The 27529-nt window shown below is 43.7% G+C and overlaps 1 protein-coding gene across 2 annotated transcripts; it reads left to right on the forward strand.

The window, feature by feature from the left end:
• Positions 1-1544: 1544 nt before the first annotated feature.
• Positions 1545-27177, forward strand: LOC133408038 (equilibrative nucleobase transporter 1-like). 2 transcript variants are annotated; one of them, XM_061686520.1, is made up of 13 exons: positions 1545-1685; positions 9768-9999; positions 10072-10201; positions 11360-11406; positions 11496-11572; positions 13760-13852; positions 13954-14093; positions 14233-14324; positions 18089-18232; positions 20053-20160; positions 21785-21971; positions 26129-26252; positions 26341-27177. In XM_061686520.1, exons 2-13 carry the CDS (start codon positions 9813-9815, stop codon positions 26446-26448), a joined length of 1437 nt encoding a protein of 478 aa, XP_061542504.1. In that variant the 5' UTR covers positions 1545-1685; positions 9768-9812; the 3' UTR covers positions 26449-27177. The 2 variants fall into 2 exon arrangements, with proteins under 2 accessions (XP_061542504.1, XP_061542503.1); XM_061686519.1 differs by having other exon boundaries at positions 14221-14324; positions 26341-27176.
• Positions 27178-27529: the final 352 nt, after the last annotated feature.

Here is a 27529-nt window from a genome sequence, read left to right on the forward strand (position 1 = left end):
GGTGTCTTGCATTCTGGATGTCAGGCCCAGGGGCAGGGGGTTTCAATTCCTAGTTGACTGGGAAGGGTATGGCCTGGAGGAACGCTCCTGGATCTCTCGCAACCTCATTTGGGATGACTCATTAATTGTTTTTATGCTGCGCACCCAGAAAAGCCACGGAGGACACCAGGAGGCATTCGTTGAGGGGGTGTTCTGCCATGGTCTGTCCCTGCAGTTCCTTTTATGGAACTTGGGTGGCGCTTTGTGCCTCGCCTTTCCCTCCCTCTCTCTCTCCCCTGCAAACAGCACTCATCACCTGTGCACCTGTTCCCCTGTGCACCTGTTCCCAATCAGCACTCTACACTGGCTGCATTTAAGCCTACCAGATCCAGGAAGTTGGCGCCACAGTATTAACGTTCATCCGTAGTACACAGGCCATCTCGCGCACTCTTGCATGTGAGCGACTCCACTCCCCGCGATCGTACTTACCTCCTTGTTTTTCTCCGTCCCCAGTGCTCCTTCCAAGCTCCCCGCCTCGCTGTCCGCTCCAACCACGCCGCTAAGGTCTTCCACCTGCTCACGCCACCGCTTCCTGCACGTTCCCTGTCCTGACGGGCCACCATCATGCCTTGGAGGCACTTACCCTGAGCTATTATCAAATTAACCATTCCTCCGCCTCCCTCTGCTTTTGGGTCGAGTCAAACATCATACAATCACCACCCGTGACAGAAGTCTAGACCTAGCAATAAATCATGATTTTTTTTTACACTATGAACTAAATTGCAAAGTTAAAAATAAACGAGAGTAGGCCTATGAGAATTCCTTAAAAAGTAAAATAAATGAAGACCTAAAATAAATTTTTAAATTGCTAAAAATAACAAAATGAAGACAAATACAAACAACACATGACCAATGTGAAACCTAATTGAAACCTAGTGTCTGAACAAATAAACACTACTTTAGTATTTTTAGTTTTTTTTGCTCACCCTACAAGGTAATGTCGAAACCACAGCTTCTTCGAAATCACAGCATTGTTAAATACCAAAATCATTGTTTCTGTAATGGTTAATACACCAGTATTTATACAAAAATACAAATATAGTCAGCACATTACCATTTCTTGAGTAAGATGTCAAATTGTAGCTATTTACTTGCATTCCTGAGTAGAAAAACAATATTTTAGTGGTTGAATGTTGAATGTTGAATTCTTAGAGAATCCCAGTGAGCCTCAAATTTGGGTATAAAAGGTGAAATTGAGTTTAAAAAATGTAAAGCTGGGAAGGGCAGTTTACTCTCCGTTCATGTCAACCAATTAGCCCCAAATTTAAAGGTCAACTTTTTCAGTTCTGTGGTGCAGTAGACAAAATGATGACTTTGTTAAAGAATGCTTTAGTGTCTGTTTCCAATCAGGCCTCGGCATTTTTTTTTTCTTTCTGTTGCTGTAGTCACATGACCTTTAGACTGACGGAACAAGTGTAGCAATTGCAGCGCTTTCATCATAGCTGCTGTAGAAATATGGAGCCTTTTTATTTTTTTAGAGATGGTCATCTCTATGCACTGAAGAAAGGGATTGAGAACAGAGGAGAGAGAGGAAACCAAAGTGCAAGAGGAACGAGGAGCTGGACTATTTAAAAGGAACTGGCTCTTTTAGAGCATATGGAGATGTGACCTGTGAGATCTATGAGGCAGAAAATTGAGTGTCAAAGGTCTGTATTGGTCTTTTCTTTAATTAAATTAAAAATTTCTGTCAAAATGAATGCATTTTTTTCGGAGGAAAGTGAACCGAATCAGCTATAGTTCCTTTGGAATTTGTGGACAATGATAGAAAATTAGTTGGTGTGTGTTTTGTTACGTTCCTGTGATTGACTGGTGACCAGTCCAGGTTTTGCCTTGCCTCTCAATTAATGTCTGGGATAGGTTACCAGTCACCCAAACTAGAATAGAATAGAATAGAATAGAATAGAAACCCCAATTCCAATTATGTCGGGGTGTTGAATAAAAAATCTTCTTTTTTGTGACACATCCGTTGCCAAAGTCTGAATAAAACCAAATTGTACAAAAAACAAAGAAATATTTCCCTTTGGCAATAATGTAAATCTAATGAATTTGTTCCAGACACCTACAAATATTAATAAAAAATATTTTTTTTAAAAATTAAAAATAACTACTGTATCGTTTAACATACAGAAAACAATGTGAAACAATTGTAAATGACTAATGAAATGGATAAATTAATAGGAAACATCACTTTTATCTTTATTGAAGACTCTTGTTGGCACATGGAAAATGGTGAGAAGGGGAGCTAGAGAATGATAGGTTATTGTTTAGAAGGGGATTCTGACATTTTCTTACTTTGCTCCGCTTTCTTTCTTGAATTCTTTATCAAAATGACATTTACTTGAATTCAGCAGACAAAATATAAAGTTAACAGAAAAACAGAAGAAGCACTCAGATAGGGCATGCTTGAATAGTAAACAAAAAACAGTGGCATCACGACGCTCGTAAGCCCAAAAAGAAAACAAAAAGTTGCACCTGTACATGAGAGATGCTTTGTGTGGGCACTTGATTCCAGTGAGTTTGATGGTACTGACTATTTTCAACCATACATAAAATCAGTGGATGCACAAAAACCGGGACTAAATTTCAGTGAATAAAATGGTTGAAAACCAAATCTTATAAAAACGTGGGAATACGAAAACCAAGGTTCCACTGTGAACAATGGCAGGCGTGTTATGTGTGCAGTAGTAGCGGGGGTCATGGCTGTCTGAATGTACAAAGTAGCAGCAATACAGAATGAGTGCTGGTATCATTTTGAGGGAGTCAATGCAGTGATGGAAGCTGAGTTTCTTCATTCTGGTCCTAATGGACCAGGAGCTGCTGCCACATGGCAACAGGTCAAAGTGATGGTGGGCAGGGTGGGTGTTGCCACCTGTGATTGCCTCAGTTCTTCTGTGGCAACTGGATGGGTAGATGTCCTTCAGGGAAGGGAGTGGGCAGTCGATGATCCTCCTCGCTGTCTTGACCACTCTTTGTAGCCTCTTTTGTTCTGCATTAACCTACCACATTGTGATGCAGTATGTCAGAAGGCGCTCAATGGTCGAGCAGTAGAAGTTCTTGAGCAACTTCCAGCAGATCTTGTTTTTCCTGAGCAACCTGAGGAAGCGCAGCCGCTCATGTGCCCTCCTGATGGGGACCGAGGTGTTTCCTTACCAGGGGAGGTCAGTGGGATCACAGGGCCCAGGAAGGTGAAGGTGTGGACCATCTCCACGCAATCATCATTGATGAAGAGAGGGGATGGACCTGCCTTGTGCCTCCTGAAGTTGGGGATGATCTTTGTGGTATTCAGCGCCAGTTTGTTACCTGAGGCACCATTTGCAGGACTTAGCGGTAATACCTGTAGGCGGAGGTATCGGTGGTGTAGAGTGTGAAGAGCATAGGGCTCAACACATTTGGGGAGCCAGTGCTCAGTGTCTGAGAAGAAGAGCGGCAGCGTCACGATTTTACTGCGGTCTGCTGGAAAGAAGTCCTTAATCCAATGGCAGGCAAGTGTGGGGAGTCAAGTCAAGTCAGACAGCTTTCTGACCAGGATGTCAGGGATGATTGTGTTGAAGGTTGAGTTGAAGTCGATGAAGAGCACCCTGACGTAGATCTCCCGGTGGTTCACATTCCTCCATGTCACTGCTGTCCCTGCTCTGCCTTATGAGCAATGTTGCCACAGTTACCTTGAAAATGTAACTTAGTTACTTTACTGACTACTTGAGCTTAAAAGTAACTAAGTTAAAAAAAAGTAAATTTTTAGTTACTTTCAGCAGCTAAGTGGCAGGAATATGACATAGCCACAGTACAAAAAAAGCATTACGTTAACCGTACCCATTGGTAATGTACGCCGCACAAGTTACAGGATGATGTCACCAACATGAATCAATAACTTAAATATTAGTGTTGAAGCCACATTAAATCAGCAACTTAGTGCAGACTTGACATACCAACACAATACAGTAAGTACCGAAACGTAAAAACAAGAACACCATTCTCAGTACACTGCCGATTGTGGTCAATGAAAGCAACTGGGTGTGTGCATGCGTGTGCGTAAACGTGAAAGTGAGTGACACACACACACGCCATTGCTCCCACCACAGTAATTTTGATGCAAAGAGCGAGAAAACATTTTCTTACTACTTGACGTCAGCGCGTTCAACCAGCTCACAGACGAAGTTGAGTTCTCACTTTTCATTGTAAACATTATTCAAGCTAAATATTGTAAGTCCTTCAGTGAGTCAGTCCTTACCCTCCATGACCGATTGATGATCGCGCACTCGGTATGAATAATTAACCCACAATGCATTGCGTGTTTAGCACGCCAGATAAACTGTATTCTTAATGTGTAAATAAAAAAGTCCATCCATCCATTTTCCGTACCGCCTCTCCTCACTAGGGTCTCGGGTGTGATAGAGCCTATCCCAGCTATCTTCGGGCGAGAGACAGGGTACGCCACAACAATGAAATACACTTTATACTAGGGCAAATAACATAAATAGTGTGGCGACAATGAAATCGTGCATTTCTTTGCACATTTATGGTACTACACTGTCACTGTGCATTGTGTAATAAACAATCACTTCCCAATTGCTTTCTTCAACTTGTAGCAAAGTAGATCTTGGTCTCAGTTAAATGTTGCTGCACAGCTGACTGCTCTTTGTTCGAATCATTAACTAATAAGTACAACCCCAATTCCAATGAAGTGGGGACGTTGTGTTAAATAAAAACAGATTACAATGATTTGTAAGACAAGATATTTAATGTTCAAACTGATAAACTTTATTGTTTTTAGAAAATAATAATTAACTTGGAATTTTATGGCTGCAACACATTCCCAAAAAGTTGGGACTGGGTCATGTTTACCACTGTGTTACACCAACCTTTTCCTTTAACAACATTCAATAAATGTTTGGGAACTGAGGACACGAATTGTTGAAGCTTTGTAGGTGGAATTCTTTCCCATTCTTGCTTGACGTACAGCTTCAGCTGTTCAACAGTCCAGGGTTGTCATGAACGGAACAGAGGATAGGTCCCAAAAATGCACGACTCCAAAACAAATGGACAGTTTCCAAAAAGAGAGGTTTAATAGACGGGCATAGGTCGGTACACAGGCAGGCAATCCAAGAAAGGCAACAGTATCCAAGAACATGAGGCAAAGAGGCAAGGTTGATAATCGGAACAGGGTCAAAGTCTTACTGTGAGTCTGTGACAAGGAATGCTGGAACGTGACGACAAGGTACAACGAACTGGCAACGAGTGGGAATGAGACACGAGGTTAAATACAATCGGTAATTAGGTATGAACGAGGCACAGGTGGTGAAGATGCTCACAGGAGCAGGTGTGTGAGAAACGACGAAGAAAAAGACAAAACCTGGAACACACACACAGACACAGACACACACACACACACACACACATGACAGTACCCCCCCCTTAATGGCCGGGCCCAGACGGCCCTGGGGCCCCTGGATGCGCAACGTGGAAGTCCCGAATGAGCGAATCATCCATGATAAACGCAGACGGTACCCATGAACGTTCCTCAGGCCCAAAGCCCTCCCAGTCCACCAGATATTGAAACCCCCTCCCCCTCCGACGAGACGACAACAACCGACGAGACGAAGACAGGGCCCCCATCCACAAACCGGGGGGGAGGAGGGGGCCTGGAAGGCGGGACCAGAGGGGACTCCCGGGCTGGTTTGAGTAGGCTGACATGAAAAGCAGGGTGGACCCGCATCGACCTTAGGAGCCTCAGCTTCATGGTGACAGGGTTGATGATCTTTGTGATGGGGAAGGGCCCAACGAACCTGGGAGCGAGCTTCTTGGACTCCACCCGGAGTGGAATATGTTTGGTCGAGAGCCAAACTCGCTGAACCACTTTGTAGTCCGACAGTCAGCAGCGGCTTTGTAGGACCGTCCCTGGCGCAGCAGCATCTGTCGGGCTCACTCCCAGGTCCTCCTGCAGCGTCTCACCAAGGTTAATGCCGCTGGAACTGTGGACTCAGGGGCTATGGCAGGAAACAGAGATGGTTGGTAACCATGCACAACGTGAAAAGGCGATAGACCAGTGAATGCAGAGGGGAGGGAATTGTGGGAGAATTCGACCCAAACCAATTTCTGAGACCAGGATCGCGGGTCCTGTGAAGCGAGACATCGGAGCCCAGTCTCCAGATCCTGGTTCAGCCTCTCGGTTTGGCCGTTGGTTTCAGGATGAAACCCAGATGACAGACTGACGGTAGCACCTATGAGATGGCAAAACTCCTTCCAAAATTGCGAAATAAATTGGGGACCCCTATCAGACACCACATTTTTGGGGAAACCATGGAACTTGAAAACCTGACTAATCATCAGCTCGGCAGTGTCTTTAGCTGAGGGGAGTTTTGGAAGTGCAATGAAGTGTGCCATCTTAGAGAACCTGTCAACAACTGTAAGAATGGTGGTATTGCCTTTAGAGGCCGGTAATCCTGTCACAAAGTCTACGGAAATGTCTGACCAAGGACGTTGTGGTATTGGCAGGGGTCGCAACTCCCCAGAAGGACGTTGATGAGAGGGCTTGTTGGCAGCACATACCTGGCAAGCATTGACATAATCGATAACATCCCTCCTAACATTAGGCCACCAAAAGCGCTGTTCGACCACTGATTGAGTCTTGGCAATGCCTGGGTGACATACAGTGCGGTTCGTGTGAGCCCAGTGGATGACTCTTCCCCTTAAGGTCGGAACCACATAAAGCCTGTTTTCAGGGCAATCGTCAGGGCTAGGAGTGTTTTTCAGAGCCCCTTTAGCCGCCGTTTCAATGTCCCAAACAAAAGCGGAAATAAAACATGACTTGGGCAAAATAGTCTTTGGGTCGGACAAAGAATTCTCTTCGGAGAAAATGCGTGACAAAGCATCTGGCTTACCATTTTTAGAACCGGGTCGGTAGGATAGCGTGAAATTAAATCTAGTAAAGAACAGAGCCCATCTAGCTTGCCTCGCATTTAATCTTTTAGCCGTCTTAATATACTCAAGGTTCTTGTGATCTGTCCATACTAAAAACGGAGTCTGTGCCCCCTCTAGCCAGTGCCTCCACTCCATCAAAGCCACCTTGACTGCCAGCAGTTCACGGTCACCAATGTCATAATTTTTCTCAGCTTGGGTCAGTTTTTTGGAGAGAAAAGCACAAGGATGTAATTTATCATCCTTGAGAGATTGCACTGCTCCTATTCCGGCATCAGACGCATCGACTTCTACAACAAACTGCTGTTGGAGATCTGGCAAAGTAAGGATGGGAGCGGAGGTAAAGCTCGACTTAAGTTTTTGAAACGCTGCCTGACAAAGCGGGTTCCATGCAAAAGGTTTGTGTGGCGAGGTAAGATCATGCAAAGGAGAGGCTATAGAACTGAAATTCCTGATGAATTTTCTGTAGAAGTTTGCGAACCCTAAGAACCTTTGTACATCTTTGCGTGACGTGGGAGTAGGCCAATTAATTACTGCATCGACTTTGCAAGGGTGCATTTTGACTTCACCTTGAGCCAGGACAAAACCCAGAAAAGAAACTGACGCCTTGTGGAACTCAGATTTCTCAGCCTTAACATAGAGTTGATTCTGCAGTAACTGCTGCAAAACAGAGCGGACATGAATAATGTGAGTCTCCTAACCCGGGGAGAAAATCAAAATGTCATCCAAATAAACAGAAACATAAACATTCAGCATGTCACGCAGGACATCATTGACAAGGTTCTGGAAAACAGCTGGAGCGTTAGTAAGCCCAAAAGGCATTTCCAAATATTCATAATGTCCTGTTGGTGTGTTGAATGCTGTTTTCCATTCATCCCCCTCCCTTATCCTGACTAGATGATATGCATTTCTTAAGTCCAGTTTGGTGAAAACCTTGGCTCCCTCCAGGAACTCAAAGGCGGTGGAGATGAGAGGAAGAGGGTACCTGTTTTTTACAGTGATCTCGTTGAGACCCCGGTAATCAATACAGGGTCGCAGGGTCTTGTCCTTCTTGTCCAAAAAGAAAAATCCTGCTCCCGCAGGGGATGAAGATGGGCGAATGATCCCGGCTGCCAGTGATTCCTCCACGTACTCCTTCATGGACTTGTGTTCCGGCCCTGAAAGAGAGAACAACCTCCCCCGTGGGGGTGTGGTTCCAGGCAGCAAGTCAATAGCACAGTCATAAGGTCTGTGGGGTGGAAGGGATTTGGCCTTGGACTTGGAAAAAACGTCTTTAATATCCTGGTAACAGGTGGGCACTTGAGATAAATCAGGATCCCCAGATGGGGTCTGTGGATTGTCCTTAGAAACATGACCCTGAACATCACATGGCGGCTTGAAACAGTTCCGGGCGCAATTGCTGCCCCATGACATAACCTGCCCAGAGGACCAGTCAATGTGGGGGTTATGTAATTTCAACCATGGTTTCCCTAAGATAAGGTCATGATTCATGGCGTCAAAAACATGAAAACTAATGTTTTCCGAGTGAGAATCGGGAAATGTCAATGTGAGTGTTTGGGTGCGGTGAGTGATCTTGCCCATAAAACTGCCGTCTGCAGTTTTATGGGCCAGAGAAGAAGCCAGCGGCGTTTGTGGGTGTTGTTGATAAATGGCTTTTGCTTTGCATAACAGAATTTCAAGTTGGACTTACGGATGTAGCGCCGAACTGTATCTCTCGACATTGGTTTTCTGAATTGTTCCTGAGCCCATGTGGTGATATTCTTTCCACATTGATGTTGGTTTTTGATGCAGTGCCGCCTGAGAAATCGAAGGTCACGGGCATTCAATGTTGGTTTTTGGCCTTGCCGCTTACATGCAGTGATTTCTCCAGATTCTCTGAACCTTTTGATAATAATATGGACCGTAGATGATGAAATCCCTAAATTCCTTGCAATTGTACGTTGAGGAACATTGTCCTGAAACTGTTCGACTATTTTCCCACGCGCTAGTTCACAAAGAGGTGAACCTCGCCCCATCTTTACTTGTGAATGACTGAGCAATTCTGGGAAGCTCCTTTTGTACCCAATCATGGCACCCACCTGTTCCCAATTAGCCTGTTCACCTGTGGGATGTTCCAAACAGGTGTTTGATGAGCATTCCTCAACTTTCTCAGTCTTTTTTGCTACCTGTCCCAGCTTTTTTGTAACGTGTTGCAGCCATAAAATTCTAAGTTAATGATTATTTGCTAAAAACAATAAAATGTATCTCTTTGAACATTAAATATCATGTTTTTGTAGTGTATTCAATTAAATATAGGTTGAACATGATTTGCAAATCATTGTATTCTGTTTTTATTTATGTTTAACACAACGTCCCAACTTCATTGGAATTGGGGTTGTAGTATTTAGTAAGAGACATTGATAATGCAAAAGTAATTACTGATGGTTTGAAGTAACTTTAGTCTGACGACTTTCCCGGGCAAAGTAACGCGTTACTTCGCTCGTTACTCAAAATGGCAGCTTTTTTGAGTCACGCGTTTGTGACGCGCTACTGGCATCTCTGCTTAGGAGTCCCCAGGATCTCAATCAATCAATCAATCAAGATCTCCACTGTGCTTGACTTTACCTCTCTCTATTTACATCTTCTTTATGAGGACTCGTCCACAAAGGCTGAAAAAGTGACAACCCCATTTTGGCAAAACAAGGAGTACAAAGTACAAATATCTGTTTTGTTGGGAGTAAAAGTAAAAAGTCATCAGAAAAATACATACATAAATCAAGTGTAGATATTTGTCCTTTATTACTTCCCACCACTGATTTTTTTTTTTTTGTCAGGTGTGTGCACAGACTCCATTGGTGTGCGTGACCTAAGCTGGGACCATGCCGGACTGTCACAATCGTTTGGGGGTGCGACAAGGCCTCACCTTCATCACAGGCCTGGTGGAGTGTTTATGTTTTGCAGGCATTATATTTGGGTGGGCTTCACTTGTTTTTGTCCTCAAGACGGATGGTTACTTCAACTATCTGTGTGTCAACGCCACAGGAACCAATGGTTCGCAGGTCTTAGGTCAGTTTGCTGTTCTCAACTCCTTTAATCAGAAAAAAAGTGCAACATCGGTTTTAACTTTGACTCTCTCAGATTGCAGTGGACAGGATGAGCAGTTCTCTCTGGTCTTCACCATTGCATCCTTCATGAATAATTTCATCACAGTGGCAAGTGGTTTTATTTTCGACCATTTTGGCACCACGGTGGCTCGGCTCTTGGGAATGTAAGTGCACCTTGACACATTAAATGTATGCTTTCGGTCATTGTTATGCCGAACAGTGAAATTCCTCATCGGCTTCAGCTATAAATCAAAGTTAAGTTAAAATTACCTACCTTGAACCCCAAGCATAATGCTCCCACAACCATGTGGTGTTCTTCTGGCGATGTCATTGCTTATGGCCTAAAGTTCAATTTCCGGTTCACACATTCCCCCACATTACTTTGGGAGATGTGGTGATTTTTTTTTTCTTTGAAAATGCATTCACTTTGTATGGTCATTGTATGAACAAGAAGGAAAAAGGCAGGATGGGAAGCAAGTCAGAGTAGCTTTCATAAGGAACGCTCGTCTCCATTGACACCTAACAGGAAATGCAAGGAACATTCAAAAGCTTGACACTAAAACTGTTTTTTTTTTAAATGGAGGAAAGGTATCTGTAAATCAAAGCAATCAAAGAAAATAACTGATGTGAGAACGATAAATACATTGAGAGTTTGAAATATGAGAAAAATGCATGTTTGGCTTACAGTGTGCTGTAACTATTTTGTAATATAAAAGCAGAACTATTGCTCCAGAATGATCAAAATCAACAAAAAATAAACTGGCTTGAGGAATGTCCATGTGTTTCCACTAACACAGGACAGAAGTAAAATCCAGCGCCAAGGAATGCAAAGAGCTTTTCTCAGCTCTCTACTCAGCTTGGTAGTTGAAGGGATCTACTGCACGTAATTCTTAGGATGGCACAAGACTAGGAAATTAAACCCAAACAAAAGACCCATGGGTAACTAAGCCAAGAAGCAAGTATGGAAATATAATTAGATCCACCAGTGATTAGACAACAAATTCTGAAAGCACCTGAAAATGGTGATACGCTGAATAAAATGGTTATAATCGCTGAATGGGATGCCAAATGTTGGTGAAATCTCTTTAATTACAGCTAAAGGTCCATAAATGTCCACAATTCTATCACGTATGGTTATTCTCTTTCAACCCCATTGCGGTGGTGTACAAAGTCCTAATCTTGAAAGACACTGTTCAAGTATTTCTCCATAAATTGTATGTGTTAACGGTCTCTAAATGTCTTCCTGTGTTGTTTCTAAGATGTGTATGTAATTTTGTGAGGTGCAGCAATTCTAAAGTCTTTTTTGTGGTGATTTATTTCAGAGCTTTTCACACTGTGGGTACCTTGATGGTGGCCTTCTCAAATTCAGGTTAAAAAAAAATAAAAAAAGTTTTTTTTGTTTGTTTTGTCTTTTTCAAGTAGGTGAGGATGTTCATTTATTTTTCTTTTTACCATCAGCTCTATCCCTCCTGCTTTTCCCAGCACTCTCCTTCATAGCTGTGGGCGGTATCATGTTGCTCATCACCAACATGCAGGTACGTCATTAACGCTATTCTGTCTTCGCATTCTTCTTTTTGTATCTACCTTTTTTCTAGCTCTCATCTGGGAGGGTGTGTTTAAAGTAATGTTTCCCAAACTTTATGAAGCCAAAGCACATATTTGACATTAGAAAATCTCACGGCATACCACCCAAAGAAAGGTCACATAAAGCATATGCATAGTGAAATAATTATTATCTCGCCTCAATTTACTCCCAAATTGACTTGTGTGAAATTTGGGCCTGTTTAGTTGAACCCAAAGCTATTATTCTGTTGTATGAATGGCAATAAATGGATACACAGGTTAATTGTACCTTCTGCGATCTAGTGGAAGAGCATGTAATTTTTCTGCCTGCCCCTATATGTCACTGGCATAGATACAGCAGTTGAACAAAAATGCATTATTTGTAGAAGATAAATTACATTTTCCAACCGATAAAGTGACATTGGACCATTTCCTGCGGCACACCTGAGAATCAAGCACATTCAAGCATTTAAAAAGTCAGAAGCAGCACAATTTTCGGGTATCACCATGTCTTTTTCTTAGTGTTTTTCAACAATGTTTTATTTTGCTCCTGAGGTGGATTTTTTTTGCCTGTGGTTCCAAGTCAGAGGTCACCCGGGAGAACTCCGGCTTCCGTTGGGCAGGAATGAATGAAGACTTCGAGACACTTGGCGTTTGGGCTAATTCGATTTATTGAACAAGCCTTAGTGTTATAACAGCTGCTTACATAGCCAGAACAACAAAAAAGTCCCCGAAAAAACCCTGGATCTCAGTTGATCAAGGTTTAATTCTCTGGGCGTGGAATTAGCCCCTCCCTGGGTGCACCCGGAAGATGGATTGTTCCTCATGACCATATTTGGAACCACACCCACGTTGGGCGCCTCGCAATCTAGCTAAGCTCACACCCTGTACCCTTATCTTATAAGATGCAAAACAGTCCTCTTTGCAGACCGGGATGCCTGTTGTGAACCCAAGACATGTTTCTGTCTGGGCGGAGAAGGAAAACCCTAATAAACGTGCAAATGGTTGAAGGAGGTCCTTTGATGTAGAACTACAAAGAAAAGATGGTTGACTTGAATACAGATCTCCAAACATTTGGCCCTCTCAAAGGAACTCTGATTTCAGCACTATTGCAATATACTACACCCCAACAAAACATCTTCCCACAGCAGACTTTCATTAACTGCAGGCCTCCTTTTGCCTAGAGCTCATGAGCCCATGGAGAAAAAATTCCCACCCAAAAATTCTCAGTGTCTCTTTTATGTTTAAAAAGAAATATTCTCTCACATATTCTCACATACGGAAAGGAGTATTAGGGCCACCCTAAAAAGAAACAAAAAATGACACTGCGAGATTTAAGTTGTAATCTTACGAGGATAAAGACTGAACTAGTACTTTGGCACAGCAACATTATTGTTAGAACGTGTGTAAACATTTGTGTCAGACAAAGAACCGCACGGATTTGGCCGTCGCTGTGGACAACCTCCGACATGAGTCACCGTGATCATGAAGTAGTCCTCAATAAGTAGACTGTATTAATTCTTAACTATCATTCTCACTGTTCCTGTAAAAATACTACAATAAAGTATAACTTGAGGAGGGAAATCGCTCATCTTTACAAAGGCCGTCTCCTCTGATATCCTTCCTTCACTTACCCTCGTAAAAGTACGAGAATCTAAAAAATATAACAGAAATGTCTTCAAACTATACAATGTTATTCTTGTATCATGACAACTTTAATATCATAGTCTATTTTTGTTTTGTTTTCAGTGCGGTCCTAATACTGTTACATACTGTACATAGGCCAGTTCAACTCAAGAAAACAATGTTGCTCCACTTCAGACATCTTCTAAATGAGAAAGAGGATGGGGGCCTATGAGACCAAATTACCTCATAAAAAAAAAAAAAAAGGCCACCTGAGGCCCAAACAGAAAGAACTAACCGCACATCTCTCTGCATCCTTTCACCAATGTGGGGCATAGGTGAGAGGGGTTACCAAGGGCACCGATAACTGCTATGTTGCCTAAACTAAGTTTGACACCCCTGCCTTAGAAATTAGGCACCAGTGTAACCAACCGTTTCTTTGGAACATGTATTCCTGATCATATAAAACCAAACCAAACAGTGCCAGCAGTCAAGTCACATAGACCACCTTGTGATAAAATCTCCTCCTCTTGAAGGTGGGAAACCTTTTCGGGGGCCGTCGTTCAACCGTCATCACTCTCTACAATGGGGCCTTTGACTCGTCCTCAGCACTCTTCTTCATCATCAAAGTGAGTCTCCGGGTAAAATTTACCCTCATTCGCCAAATGACATCATTTATCTATGCCTAAATAAATAACACTGATATGGATCTTTCCTTTGTCCTGTACAGTTGTTATACGAGTCTGGCATCTCTCTCCGTGCCTGTTTCCTATTCCTGTCTTTCTGTAGCATCATTCACGTGCTCAGGACAGTCTTCCTGTTTCCCAGAACCTTCATTCCATACCCACTGCCGGATCACTACTCATACGGGTATGAACATGAATGATGTGTCATGTTATCCTTATGTACTGTATCTGCAAAATGGCTATTTATTCTCAACAATTGCAAATAAATTAGAGTAAATGTATGCCCGTCTGAAGCTGTATTCTGACCTCAGGTTCTCCTGCAGCAAATTATATGCTGCCAAGCGGTCTATGAACGTGAGCTCACATGAGACCACAAAGACAGAGCAGCTTGCAAGCGAGGCACCTGCAAAACAAGGTCAGTCTGCAACTGAAAATTCTCACTTTTCTCACCCAGATAGCAGACACATCACTTGTCACCAATTCTTCACATTTAATGTCTGCGATAAAGCCAAGTATCAACCAGGTATCAACTCACTTGTGGATGGCACCAAAGGGACATCAAACCTAGCACACACAAAACTTGGTCTGCGGCTCTCAACTGTCTGACAGCTTTCAAAGAAGGCAGTCACACAGCTATAGTTATGTAACTAGAAATGAATAAGGGTTACATCAATACAAAAAGCATGTAGCTCATACACCATGAACAGTCAAATACATTGTAGAACCAAAATACTTCAAATCAGTCACAGGCTCACAAAACCCATTAAGTTCATAACCCAAGTTTCCACCGTATTTACAATTCAGTATTTTATCACTGACTACTCAGAGGCTAGTAAATGCCTATAAATGCAATATAGCGATGCCGATGGAGTCGTTGAGAAGAACAAGCAAGCGGAGCCAGTGTGAGTGGAGAAAGATGTGCGGCTGCCTAAAATTTTAAAGTGCAGCCAAACTTATATCCTTGTTGTTTCTAAATACATTCAATATATTTGAGGGGCTGAAAACATGTGCAAAGACCGAGAACAACATAGGACTGAATTGTTGAGATCAGCCGTGGCCCAATGGTTAAGCTCATCACCTGCCACCATGGGGCCCTAGATTCAAAACCCCAACCGGAACATCCTCCAACATATCCTGGACTCACAGCTGTGGTGTCCCTGAGCAAGACACTGATACCCCAAACTGCTCTCGGGGCGCTTAAGCTGCCCCCTGCTCCAATGTGCTCCACCAACAAGTGTGTGTGTTCACTGTGATGGGTAAAACGCAGAGAACATATTTCATGTGCATGCATGCATGCATGCATGTTCATGACAATAAAGATGATTCTTCTTCAGTATGTCATAAGATTATTTTTCTTCATCTACATCTAGATATAGTCGGACTCGCCTCCACACACAGCTTGGGCTCTGGTACCAGTCCTCTCGAGAGGGGTTGGACTCTCTTCCACTCTGGAGTTGCCCACGGTGAGAGGCGCCAAGCAGGTGTGGGTATACTTATTGCCCCCCAGCTCGGCGCCTGTACGTTGGGGTTCACCCCGGTGGACGAGAGGGTAGCCTCCCTCCGCCTTTGGGTGGGGGGACGGGTCCTGACTGTTGTTTGTGCCTATGCACCAAACACCAGTTCAGAGTACCCACCCTTTTTGGAGTCCTTGGAGGGGGTGCTGGAGAGCGCTCCCGCTGTGGACTCCATTGTTCTGTTGGGGGACTTCAATGCTCATGTGGGCAATGACAGTGAGACCTGGAAGGGCGTGATTGGGAGGAATGGCCCCCCCGATCAGAACCCGAGCGGTGTTCTGTTATTGGACTTCTGTGCTCACCACGGATTGTCCATAACGAACACCATGTTCAAGCATAAGTCTGTCCACACGTGCACTTGGCACCAGGACACCCTAGGTCGCAGTTCGATGATCGACTTTGTGGTCGTGTCATCGGACTTGCGGCCCGCATGTCTTGGACACTCGGGTGAAGAGTGGGGCGGAGCTGTCAACTGATCACCATCTGGTGGTGAGTTGGCTCCGATGATGCCGGTCCGACGTGGCAGGCCCAAACGTATTGTGAGGGTCTGCTGGGAACGTCTGGCAGAATCGCCTTCCCATGAGGAAGCAGAGTGTGGGTTCTCTGATGCGGGCTCTCCTATCTCTGGGTTTGAGATCACCGAGGTAGTTAAAAAGCTCCTCGGTGGCAGGGCCCCAGGGGTGGATGAGATTCGCCCGGAGTTCCTAAAGGCTCTGGATGTTGTGGGGCTGTCCTGGTTGACACGCCTCTGCAACATCGCGTGGACATTGGGGACAGTGCCTCTGGATTGGCAGACTGGGGTGGTGGTCCCCCTTTCTAAGAAGGGGGACCAGAGGGTGTGTTCCAACTACAGGGGATCCCCCTGTAGTCTGCTCAGCCTCCCTGGTAAGGTCTATTCAGGGGTGCTGGAGAGGAGGGTCCGTCGGGAAGTCGAATCTCAGATTCAGGAGGAGGAGTGTGGTTTTCGTCCTGGCCGTGGAACAGTGGACCAGCTCTACACCCTCGGCAGGGTCCTCGAGGGTGCATGGGAGTTCACCCAACCAGTCTACATGTGTTTTGTGGACTTGGTGAAGGCGTTCGACCGTGTCCCTCGGGGAGTCCTGTGGAGGGTGCTTCGGGATTATGGGGTACCGAACCCCCGATATGGGCTGTTCGGTCCCTGTACGACCGGAGTCAGAGTTTGGTCCGCATATCCGGCAGTAAGTCGGACTCGTTCCCGGTGAGGGTTGGACTCCGCCAAGGCTGCCCTTTGTCGCCGATTCTGTTCATAACTTTTATGGACAGAATTTCTAGGCACAGCCAAGGTGTAGAGGGGGTCCGGTTTGGTGGCCTCAGTATTGCAGCTCTGTTTTTTGCTGATGATGTGGTTCTGTTGGCTTCATTAAGCCTTGAGCTCCAACTCTCACTGGAGCAGTTCGCAGCTGAATGTGAAGCGGCTGGGATGAGAATCAGCACCTCCAAATCTGAGACCATGGTCCTCAGTCGGAAAAGGGTGGCATGCTCTCTCCAGGTCGGGGATGAGATCCTGCCCCAAGTGGAGGAGTTCAAGTATCTTGGGGTCTTGTTCACGAGTGAGGGAAGAATGGAACGGGACAGGCGGATCGGTGCAGCGTCTGCAGTGATGTGGACTTTGTATCGGTCCGTTTTGGTAAAGAAGGAGCTAAGCCGAAAGGCGAAGCTCTCAATTTACCGGTCGATCTTCGTTCCTACCCTCACCTATGGTCATGAGCTGTGGGTCGTGACCGAAAGAACAAGATCCCGGAATCAAGCGGCCAAAATGAGTTTCCTCCGCAGGGTTTCCGGGCTCTCCCTTAGCAATAGGGTGAGAAGCTCGTTCATCCGGGAGGATCTCAGAGTAGAGCCGTGGCTCCTCCGCATTGAGAGGAGCCAGATGAGGTGGCTGGGGCATCTGATTCGGATGCCCCGGACGCCTCCCTGGTGAGGTGTTCCGCGCACGTCCCACCGGGAGGAGACCCCGGGGACGACCCAGGACACGCTGGAGAGACTACGTCCTTCGGCTGGCCTGGGAACGCCTCGGGATCCCCCTGGAAGAGCTGGATGAAGTGGCTGGGGAGAGGGAAGTCTGGGCGTCCCTGCTAAAGCTACTGCCCCCGCAACCCGACCCGGATAAGCGGTAGAAAATGGATGGATGGATGTATGGATAGATCGAACCTAGGCGGCACGGTGGACGACTGGTTAGCACATCTGCCTCACAGTTCTGAGGACTGGAGTTCAAATCCTGTGTGGAGTTTGCATGTTCTCCCAATGCCTGTGTGGGTTTTTTCCGGGCTCTCCGGTTTGCTCCCACATCCCAAAAATATGGATGGTTGGTTAATTGAAGACTCTAAAATTGGTGTGAACTCTAAAAAGAAAATTGGTGTGGACTCTAAAAAGGTGTGGATGTGAGTGCGGATGGTTGTTTGTTTATATGTGCCCTCTGATTGGCTGGCGACCGTTTCAGGGTGTACCCCGCCTCCCGCCCGAAGATAGCTGGGATAGGCTCCAGCACGCCCGCTACCTGCATGAGGATAAGCGGTAAAAGAAAATGGATGGATGGAAGATCGAACCTTTAAAAAAAACAACTGTATGTCTGTTGAAAGGCTTTGTAATGCAGTTTTAGTGAACTAATGATTTCCAAATCTCTGCAATCTCTTGTCTCACACAGAGAAAACTTTACGCGAGTGTGTTCTGTCCAGATTATTCATATGGCACATAATCTGGTTGTCGGTGATCCAATTGAGACACTATCTTTTCATTGGCACCCTCAACTCCACGCTGCAGAAGCTAACAGATGGGGAGCCTTCACTTGGTAAGATCACAATTCATCATGTCTCCTTCAAATATTACAGTGGAATGCAACTGTAATGTGTCTTGCAAACATGCCTCCATGGATCTTAATCTCACTGATAGTTGTTGTTGGTAATTGTCACAGAAAGACATATTCTATAAACTGGCACTATGAGGGTGGCAGTAATCTCATCTAATCATACAACCCCAATTCCAATGATGTTGGGACGTTGTGTTAAACATAAATAAAAACAGAATACAATGATTTGCAAATCATGTTCAACCTATTTTTCATTGAATACACTACAAAGACAAGATATGTAATGTTCAAACTGATAGACTTTATTGTTTTTAGCAAATAATCATTAAAAGTAGAATTTATGGCTGCAACACATTCCAAAAAAGCTGGCAAAAAAGACTGAGAAAGTTGAGGAATGCTCATCAAACACCGATTTGGAACATCCCACAGGTGAACAGGCTAATTGGGAACAGGTGGGTGCCATGATTGGGTATAAAAGGAGCTTCCCTGAATTGCTCAGTCATTCACAAACAAAGATGGGGCGAGGTTCACCTCTTTATGAACAAGTGCGTGAGAAAATAGTCAAACAGTTGAAGGACAATCTTCCTCAACATACAATTGCAAGGAATTTAGGGATTTCATCATCTACGGTCCATATTATTATCAAAAGGTTCAGAGAATCTGGAGAAATCACTGCATGTAAGCGGCAAGGCCAAAAACCAACATTGAATGCCCGTGACCTTCGATTTCTCAGGCGGCACTGCATCAAAAACCAACATCAATGTGGAAAGAATATCACCACATGGGCTCAGGAACAATTCAGAAAACCAATGTCGAGAGATACAGTTCGGCGCTACATCCGTAAGTCCAACTTGAGATTCTGTTATGCAAAGCAAAAGCCATTTATCAACAACACCCACAAACGCCGCTGGCTTCTCTGGGCCCGAGCTCATCTAAAATGGACTGATGCAAAGTGGGAAAGTGGTCTGTGGTCCGACGAGTCCACATTTCAAATTGTTTTTGGAAATAGTGGACGTCGTGTCCTCCGGGCCAAAGAGGAATAGAACCATCCGGACTGTTATGGACGCAAAGTTCAAAAGCCAGCATCTGTGATGGTATAGAGCTGTGTTAGTGCCAGTGGCATGGGTAACTTACACATCTGTGAAGGCACCATTAATGCTGAAAGGTACATACAGGTTTTGGAGAAACATATGCTGCCATCCAAGCAACGTCTTTTTCATGGACGCCCCTGCTTATTTCAGAAAGACAATGCCAAACCACATTCTGCACGTGTTACAACAGCGTGGCCTCGTAGTAAAACAGTGCGGGTACTAGACTGGCCTGCTTGCACTCCAGACCTGTATCCCATTGAAAATGTGTGTCGCATTATGAAGCGTAAAAAACGACAACGGAGACCCCGGACTGTTGAACAGCTGAAGCTGTACATCAAGCAAGAATGGGAAATAATTCCACCTACAAAGCTTCAACAATTCGTGTCCTCAGTTCCCAAACATTTATTGAATGTTGTTAAAAGAAAAGGTGATGTAACACAGTGGTAAACATGACCCTGTCCCAGCTTTTTTGGAACTTGTTGCAGCCATAAAATTCTAAGTTAATGATTATTTGCTAAAAACAATAAAGTTTTTTAGTTTGAACATTAAATATCTTGTCTTTGTAGTGTATTAAATTAAATATAGGTCGAACATGATTTGCAAATCATTCTATTCTGTTTTTATTTATGTTTAACACATCGTCTCAACTTCATTGGAATTGAGGCTGTAAATTAAATAGAGGTATATAAACCTTTCTCTGTGTGTTGGCAGTGAGCCAGTACATCAACGCATTTGCCTTCACCCAACTGTGCGGGGTGTTGTGTGCTCCCTGGAATGGCCTCATCATGGACAGAAACAAGCGCAAACCCCGGGCGGAAGGTAATGAGCCACAATCACATTCGACTATATCATCACCAGGAAGAAATTGAAAATTAACCAATGGAAAAAACAGTAGAGAGACCTTGACTCAGTGGAACCTTTATCGTGGGTCAAAGTAGAACCCACTGAACAAATACACTGTCTGGCCAAAAAACAAGTGATCACCTGGTTTGAACTTAGCAAATAGATAATAGGAACACAGTGATTTATATGTTTTGGATAAGTAATACAGCTGGATAAGCCATTTCAGAAGCGATAAAAAAATATGTTCTGTTTCAGAGGAGTCAAATTATTAACCCGCAACAAGCAAAAAAAGAAAAGAAAAGAAAAATCTTGTAATAGAGCCGTAACAGAGGCGGTACAGCAACTATGTATAAGGGAATGCCGGGAAGACAGGACAGGGATGTTAAGTTTGACACCTGAAACTCATTTCTTCCACCCTGTTTTGTTGAAAGCAATTGTCTCTGTCCGACAAGTATTTTATACATCCGATCATAGACCTGGGCATTTTACGGCCCGCGGGCCACATCCAGCCCTTTGGGCGTCCCCGTCTGGTCCACCTTACTGTATGTTCTGCAAAAATAAATTTGAACAAGTATTTATTCAAATGACCTGGATGAATGAGAATATTTACAGGCATCTAATCTTGCCTGCCAGCTAACACTACAGTAGCTCGACAACGCGCTACCCATTTCACAGTCAAAAGAGCACATCTGTGCCGTTAATCTGAGCATCAGAAATGAGTTAGCCAGTCCCCTCAATGTTCATGTTAACTATGTCTGAATTTCCACCAAGTCTGTTTTTTTAATTAATTTACCAAGAAATTTACCTCATGCAACAGCTTTTCGACTGACACTTCACACATTGAAGCTGCAGCGGTGGAAAAGATTAAAAACATGAGCTGGGCTTTATCTTGTCAAATCAAACACTGCCGGGTCACGTGTCACTTTTGACCGCAACTGGATATAACCGTTACAATGGCTACAACAAGTTGTTGTCAGACAGTGGACCAGTTTTGCAATGTTGGGAAAAAAAGAACAAAAATAAAAAAGGTGCGGTGTGACTGGGTGCTCGGGAAATAATGTTTTGGGCTATCCATTCAAGAAGAGCGAGAGATATGTTCCCATACTTTTAATATGATACGGCTCGCAAGCAGTCAACAAAACGTTGTGTAGCTTAGCAAGCTAGTGCTCGCACTAAAATTTGCTTGTAAACATGCCAGCGCTCTGTCAAATCATGCTCTAAAGCTTCGGTAAACATCGGTTTATGCACGTGAATAAATGTTGACAATGACGACCAAGAATGTTTACAACGGCGGTAATCCTATAGTTTATGCTAGTCACAAAGCACTGACGCACATGATCATCATGTTAATCCTAACTAACAGCAAATATAGTACACAGTAGTAAAAAGGGAAACAGCAAGAGTTTAAAATGATTAAATTTAATCAAGTATATCTAATAGAATCTATTCACGTTCCTCTTGCAAGCATGATTTTGCCATGTAAAGTCGAACTGATTCTGAACAAAATGAAAACTATTTGTATTGCGTTAATGCTGAGGTGTGCTGGTAGCTTGTCAATGAAATGGTAATTAGTTTGTTTTTTGTTTGTTTTTGTGTGCAGGTATGAGTGAACAAGAGGCAGACATGAATTCTTCAGTTCTTTCTCTCTTCCTAACATCACTTATGGCATTGGTGTTCTCAATTTGTGCTGCTACGCCACTCCTACCACTTCAGTACTTTACCTTCATAATGCAAGTGCTCAATCGCTCCTTCCTGTACGGTGGCAATGCAGCATTCCTCAGTGTGGCGTAAGTAAACATGCACACAAGGGTTCGACAGTATCTCCTTTAATACCTCTGCTAAGTGCGAAAGCTCAGTGATAGGTATTGTTTTGAATACCATTTGTTTATATATTGAGCAGGTTTGGCACATTCATTTCTTTTTTCATTTTGAGACACAATGGCTCTCTGCTCCAACCTAAGAACACTATCCTTACAGTCTTATTCATTCCGTATGAACCAGAAAGCCTACTAACTATCATGCAGATAGAGAAGCAAACAACAAATGGTGCTGCACAATTTTATTCTGAGATGAATTTATATGCCATATACACCAGCTTTTTCACCTCAGGCAGCTGTCTTTTCTTACACAGCAGCACTTTGAAACAGTAACAAAATGCCTTCATCACATCTCAGCTTCATTACTGTAATGCGCTTAACTTTGGAGTCAGCCAGTCTTACCCCAAACTTCTCCAGTTGGTTAAAAATGGTGTCATTCGCCTCTGAACTGGAACACGTAAGAGCGAGCATACAACTCCTATTCTGGCCTCCCTCTATTAGATACCTCTACACTTTAGAGTTCATTTTAAGATTCCGCTATACAGTTCTGATTAAAAATATTGGCACCCGTATTGTTTTTTAGTTTTTTAGTTTTAGACCGTAGCTAACAGGTCGTTGCAATACGGCTAGTTCCATAGACTCTCCTGCTATTGAAAATCCTCCACCATCCTTCAAATCTAGCCTTTGGAACTACTTTGGTTTTAGTGTTAAGTATGTCCCAGATTGCGATTGGCTGGCGACCAGTTCAGGGTGTACCCTGCCTCTCGCCTGCAGTTAGCTGGTATAGGCTCCAGCACCCCCGCGACCCTAGTGAGGATAAGCGGTACAGAAAATTGATGGATGGATGGATATGTCCCAGATGGCAAGCGTGTCGTAGACAAAAGTACAACGGTATGTCGCAAGTGTCACACAATGTTTAACTACATCAATGGAAATACAACAAACATTACATTTCCGCCGATATCACCCCAATTAGAAAATAAGCGCCAGACAAGGAGCATGCGTCCTCCGAAAGTATTCAGACCCCCTTAACATTTACAATCTTTGTTATACTGCAGCCATCTGCTAAAATAATTTCAGCTAATTTTTTTCCACATTAATGTACACACAGCACCCCATATTGACAGGAGAAAAAAAACGGAATTGATGAAATTTTTGCTCATTTATTAAAAAAGAAAAACTGAAACAGCACACAGCCATAAGTATTCAGACCCTTTGCTGTGACACTCATATATTTAACTCAGGTGCTGTCCATTTCTTCTTATCATCCTTGAGATGATTCTCCACCTTCATTGAAGTCCAGCTGTATTTGATTATCCTGATTGGATTTTATTAGGAAAGCCACACACCTGTCTATATAAAACCTTACAGCTCACAGTGCTTGTCAGAGCAAATGAGAATCATGAGGTCAAAGGAACTGCCTGAAGAGCTCAGAGACAGAATTGTGGCAAGGCACAGATCTGGCCAAGGTTACAAAAAGAATCTGCTGCACTCAAAGCACCTAAGAGCACGGTGGCCTCCATAATCCTAAAATGGAAGATGTTTGGGACGACCAGAATCCTTCCTAGAACTGGCCGTCCGGCCAAACTGAGCAAACGGCTGAGAAGAGCCTTGGTGAGAGCGGTAAAGAAGAACCCAAAGATCACTGTGTCTGAGCTCCAGAGATGCAGTCGGGAGATGGGAGAAAGTTCTAGAAAGTCAACCATCACTGCAGCCCTCCACCAGTCGGGGCTTTATGGCAGTGGCCTGACGGAAGCCTCTCCTTAGTGCAAGACACATGAAAGCCTGCATGGAGTTTGCTCCAAGATAGAACATTTTGGCCTTAATTCTAAGCGGTATGTGTGGAGAAAACTAGGCACTGCTCATTACCTGTCCAATACAGTCCCAACAGTGAAGCATGGTGGTGGCAGCATCATACTGTGCGGGTGTTTTTCAGCTGCAGGGACAGGACGACTGGTTGCAATCGAAGGAAAGATGAATGCGGCCAAGTACAGGGATATGCTGGACGAAAACCTTATCCAGAGTGCTCAGGACCTCAGGGGCGAAGGTTCACCTTCCAACACGAAAATTACCTGAAACACACAGCTAAAATAACGAAGGAGCGGCTTCAGAACAACTCTGTGACTGTTCTTGAATGCCCCAGCCAGAGCCCTGACTTAAACCCAATTTAACATCTCTGGCGAGACCTGAAAATCCAACCTGACAGAACTGGAGAGGATCTGCAAGGAGGAATGGGAGAGGATCCCCAAATCCAGGTGTGAAAAACTTGCATCATTCCCAAAAAGACTTATGGATGTATTAGCTCAAAAGGGTGCTTCTGCTAAATACTGAGCAAAGGGTCTGAATACTTACAGCTGTGTGACATTTCAGTTTTTTCTTTTTTAATAAATCTGCAAAAATGTCAACAATTCTGGGTTTTTTTCTGTCAATATGGAGTGCTGTGTGTACATTAATTTGGATTTTAGCAAATGGCTGCAATATAAAAGAGTGAAAAATTTAAGGGGTCTGAATACTTTCCTCCGTACCCACTGTGTGTGTGTGTGTGTATATATATATATATATATATATATATATATATATATATATATATATATATATATATATATATCCATCCATCCATTAGGATAGGCTCCAGCGGGCGTGCTGGAGCCTATCCCAGCTGTCATCGGGCAGGAGGCGGGGTACACCCTGAACTGGTTGCCAGCCAATCGCAGGGCACATAGGAACAAACAACCATTCGCACTCACAGTCATGCCTACGGGCAATTTAGAGTCTCCAATTAATGCATGTTTTTGGGATGTGGGAGGAAACCGGAGTGCCTGGAGAAAACCCATGCAGGCACGGGGAGAACATGCAAACTCCACACAGGCGGGGCCGGGGATTGAACCCGGGTCCTCAGAACTGCGAATATATGTATATATATATATATATATATATATATATATATATCCGGGTTCTCCGGTTTCCTCCCACATCCCAAAAACATGCATTAATTGGAGACATGGTAGGTTGTTTGAAGACTCTAAATTGCCCGTAGGTGTGAGTGTGAATGGTTGTTTGCTTATATGTGCCCTGCGATTGACTGGTGATCGGTTCAGGGTGTACCCCGCGTCTCATCCGAAGATAGCTGGGGTAGGCTTCAGCATTCTTGCGACCCTTGTGAGGATAAGCGGCACAGAAAATGGATGGGTGGCTTCAATATGCATACAACTGGTCAGAAGACCATCATTGATACCCTCCATAGGATGGGTAACCCACAAAAGTTCATAGCTAAGGAGGCTGGCTGTTCACAGAGTGCTGTGTCCAAGCATATCCATGGAAAGTCTAGTGGAAGGACTGTCGATGCACTAGTAAAAGAGATGACCGTGAGCTTCAGCAGATTATCAACCAGAAGATTCAAGAATGGCCTCTCTCACTCCTCTCTGTCCCCCCCCCCCCTCCCCCTCCAGAATATAAACATTTAACATCTAACAAACGTGCCGCCGTTCTGTCAAATCATGCTCTAAAGCTTCGGTAAACATTGGTAACCAAGAATGCGGACAACGGTGAGCACGGGACACGATACGCAATCCTACTGGTCGACATCAAGTTGTTGATATGTCACGCTAGACAGAAGATATCCAAAAAAATCAAACATGTTAGACTTTTCATTTTGGCATCATAGGGCTATCGTAGGGCCAAGTCGTTGGTCGTGGATAATGTCACACTACAACACGTTTTGTCATTCCCAACAAAATGTGTCGGGTCCGTTATGGGAGATCGCCCGCGATAGCTGATCGTGGCATTCAGAACATTCTGTAAATCCCAGGGAATGGTCTCCTGTGGATATACAGTAGCCGATAAAGTGCACTGTTGAGAGACGAAACATCCTCCAAGACAACCAGAACAGTCCAGTTGCGATCGATTCAATGCCCGGAGACTGAAATGACTTGGATGAATGAGAATATTCTCAGGCAATATTGTATATTATAGAACATATAGTAACAACATAATTAAATAGAATGTAAAGAATTAAAGTTTGTGCATCATGAATAATTCATCGCGATTGTGTGGTTCCTTCTGGTGTGCGTGCACTGTGTTTTCACTATAATGTTAAACTTTTGTGTTGTGACTTGTTGTGCTTGTAGTTTCCCATCGTGCCACTTTGGGAAGCTGTATGGCCTCATCATGGCTGTTTCGGCAGTCTTTTCTTTGCTGCAGTATGTCTGCTTTGCTTTGGTAAAGTCGGTCCTGCATGGAGATCCTTTATATGTGAGTATATAATCACTTGATGATTCAAAATCTTTAATAACTGCCTTGAGAAATTCCTTCAAACAGTTTCATGTCCATGTGTCTTCAGGTGAACATCGCTCTGACGGTGGTCATCCTGCTCGCCTTCATCCACCCACTGTCCGTCTTTTTGCATTGTCGAAGTCTTGCATCACAGCGTGAAAAGAGCCACCTTTAATAGCGGTAAACAGAGACGCTGAAGATTTGCTCAACATTAGTAATGACATTGACACAATGACAGTAACATCAATGCTGTTGGTGCTTGTTTATTTTTTAAATGAATCAAAATTGTTATAATCTTTGCTATGTTTTTGTGTGTGCTGTCATGAACACCATAGCTGCTGTGTATACTAACATTTTTGTTTTATGAATACATTTATCATGTATCACAGGTGTTGGCCTCCTTATGTTAACTTTGTCTGTACATTGTTTTTAACTGGAAGAAATGTAGTAAGGTATGGTGACTGAATTCTTGACATATTTGACAATATTATGGAAATTTAGTTGCCAGAAAATGTAACTCAGGCTTCTGTTTTAAACAGAAGCACTTCGGTGAGGTGATACCATCTGAACAAAAATCTGATGAACAAAGATGTCTACAGTATGAAGTATGAATTAATTGATTGCATCAACATGCCAGTTGCAGACACAAAGAGCAGGTCAACAAACAAACAGAAAAACCTCAGGTGCCCATTGACATTTATCTTACATTAATTGTGATGGCATTCAAAAGAATATAAAGGGAAATATCTTACCTACAACGTGTCTTGGTTGATTCATGTGCTGTGACCACAACTGAACTTTACGACTGCCAGAATTTCAAATGATTTCTTCTCATGACATTTGTGTTTGAGTAGTGAATATCCAAACACTATCACACCAATGAAGCTATCAACATCACAGACAAATGTCAATGTTAAATTGGTCGTACTCGACATTAAAAAGCCAATTGGAAGAGCAAGACATTGTGTGGAATTTTCCAGTTGTGCCTACCTCGAAAATATGGGTTGAAAGGTTAAAAGAATGAGACCGTCCTCTGAGCAAGTCATTGGGATGACACCGCTATAAAATATAGCCAAGAAAGAAGAAGATAGGCCTTTTAAGTTTTCAGGGCGCAGGTCATAGAAAATGTTGACAACAACTGCCATACAGTTTAGTAACTGTTGAAAGCTAAACTCAAGAATAGACAAGGCCTGATTAACTAAAGGTATGTGCATGCAAAAGAACGGGTTCAAACTTGATTGCTAGTCCAATTCTTA

This window comes from Phycodurus eques, chromosome 9 (assembly GCF_024500275.1).
Source record: "Phycodurus eques isolate BA_2022a chromosome 9, UOR_Pequ_1.1, whole genome shotgun sequence".
In the NCBI taxonomy this organism is placed as follows: domain Eukaryota; kingdom Metazoa; phylum Chordata; class Actinopteri; order Syngnathiformes; family Syngnathidae; genus Phycodurus; species Phycodurus eques.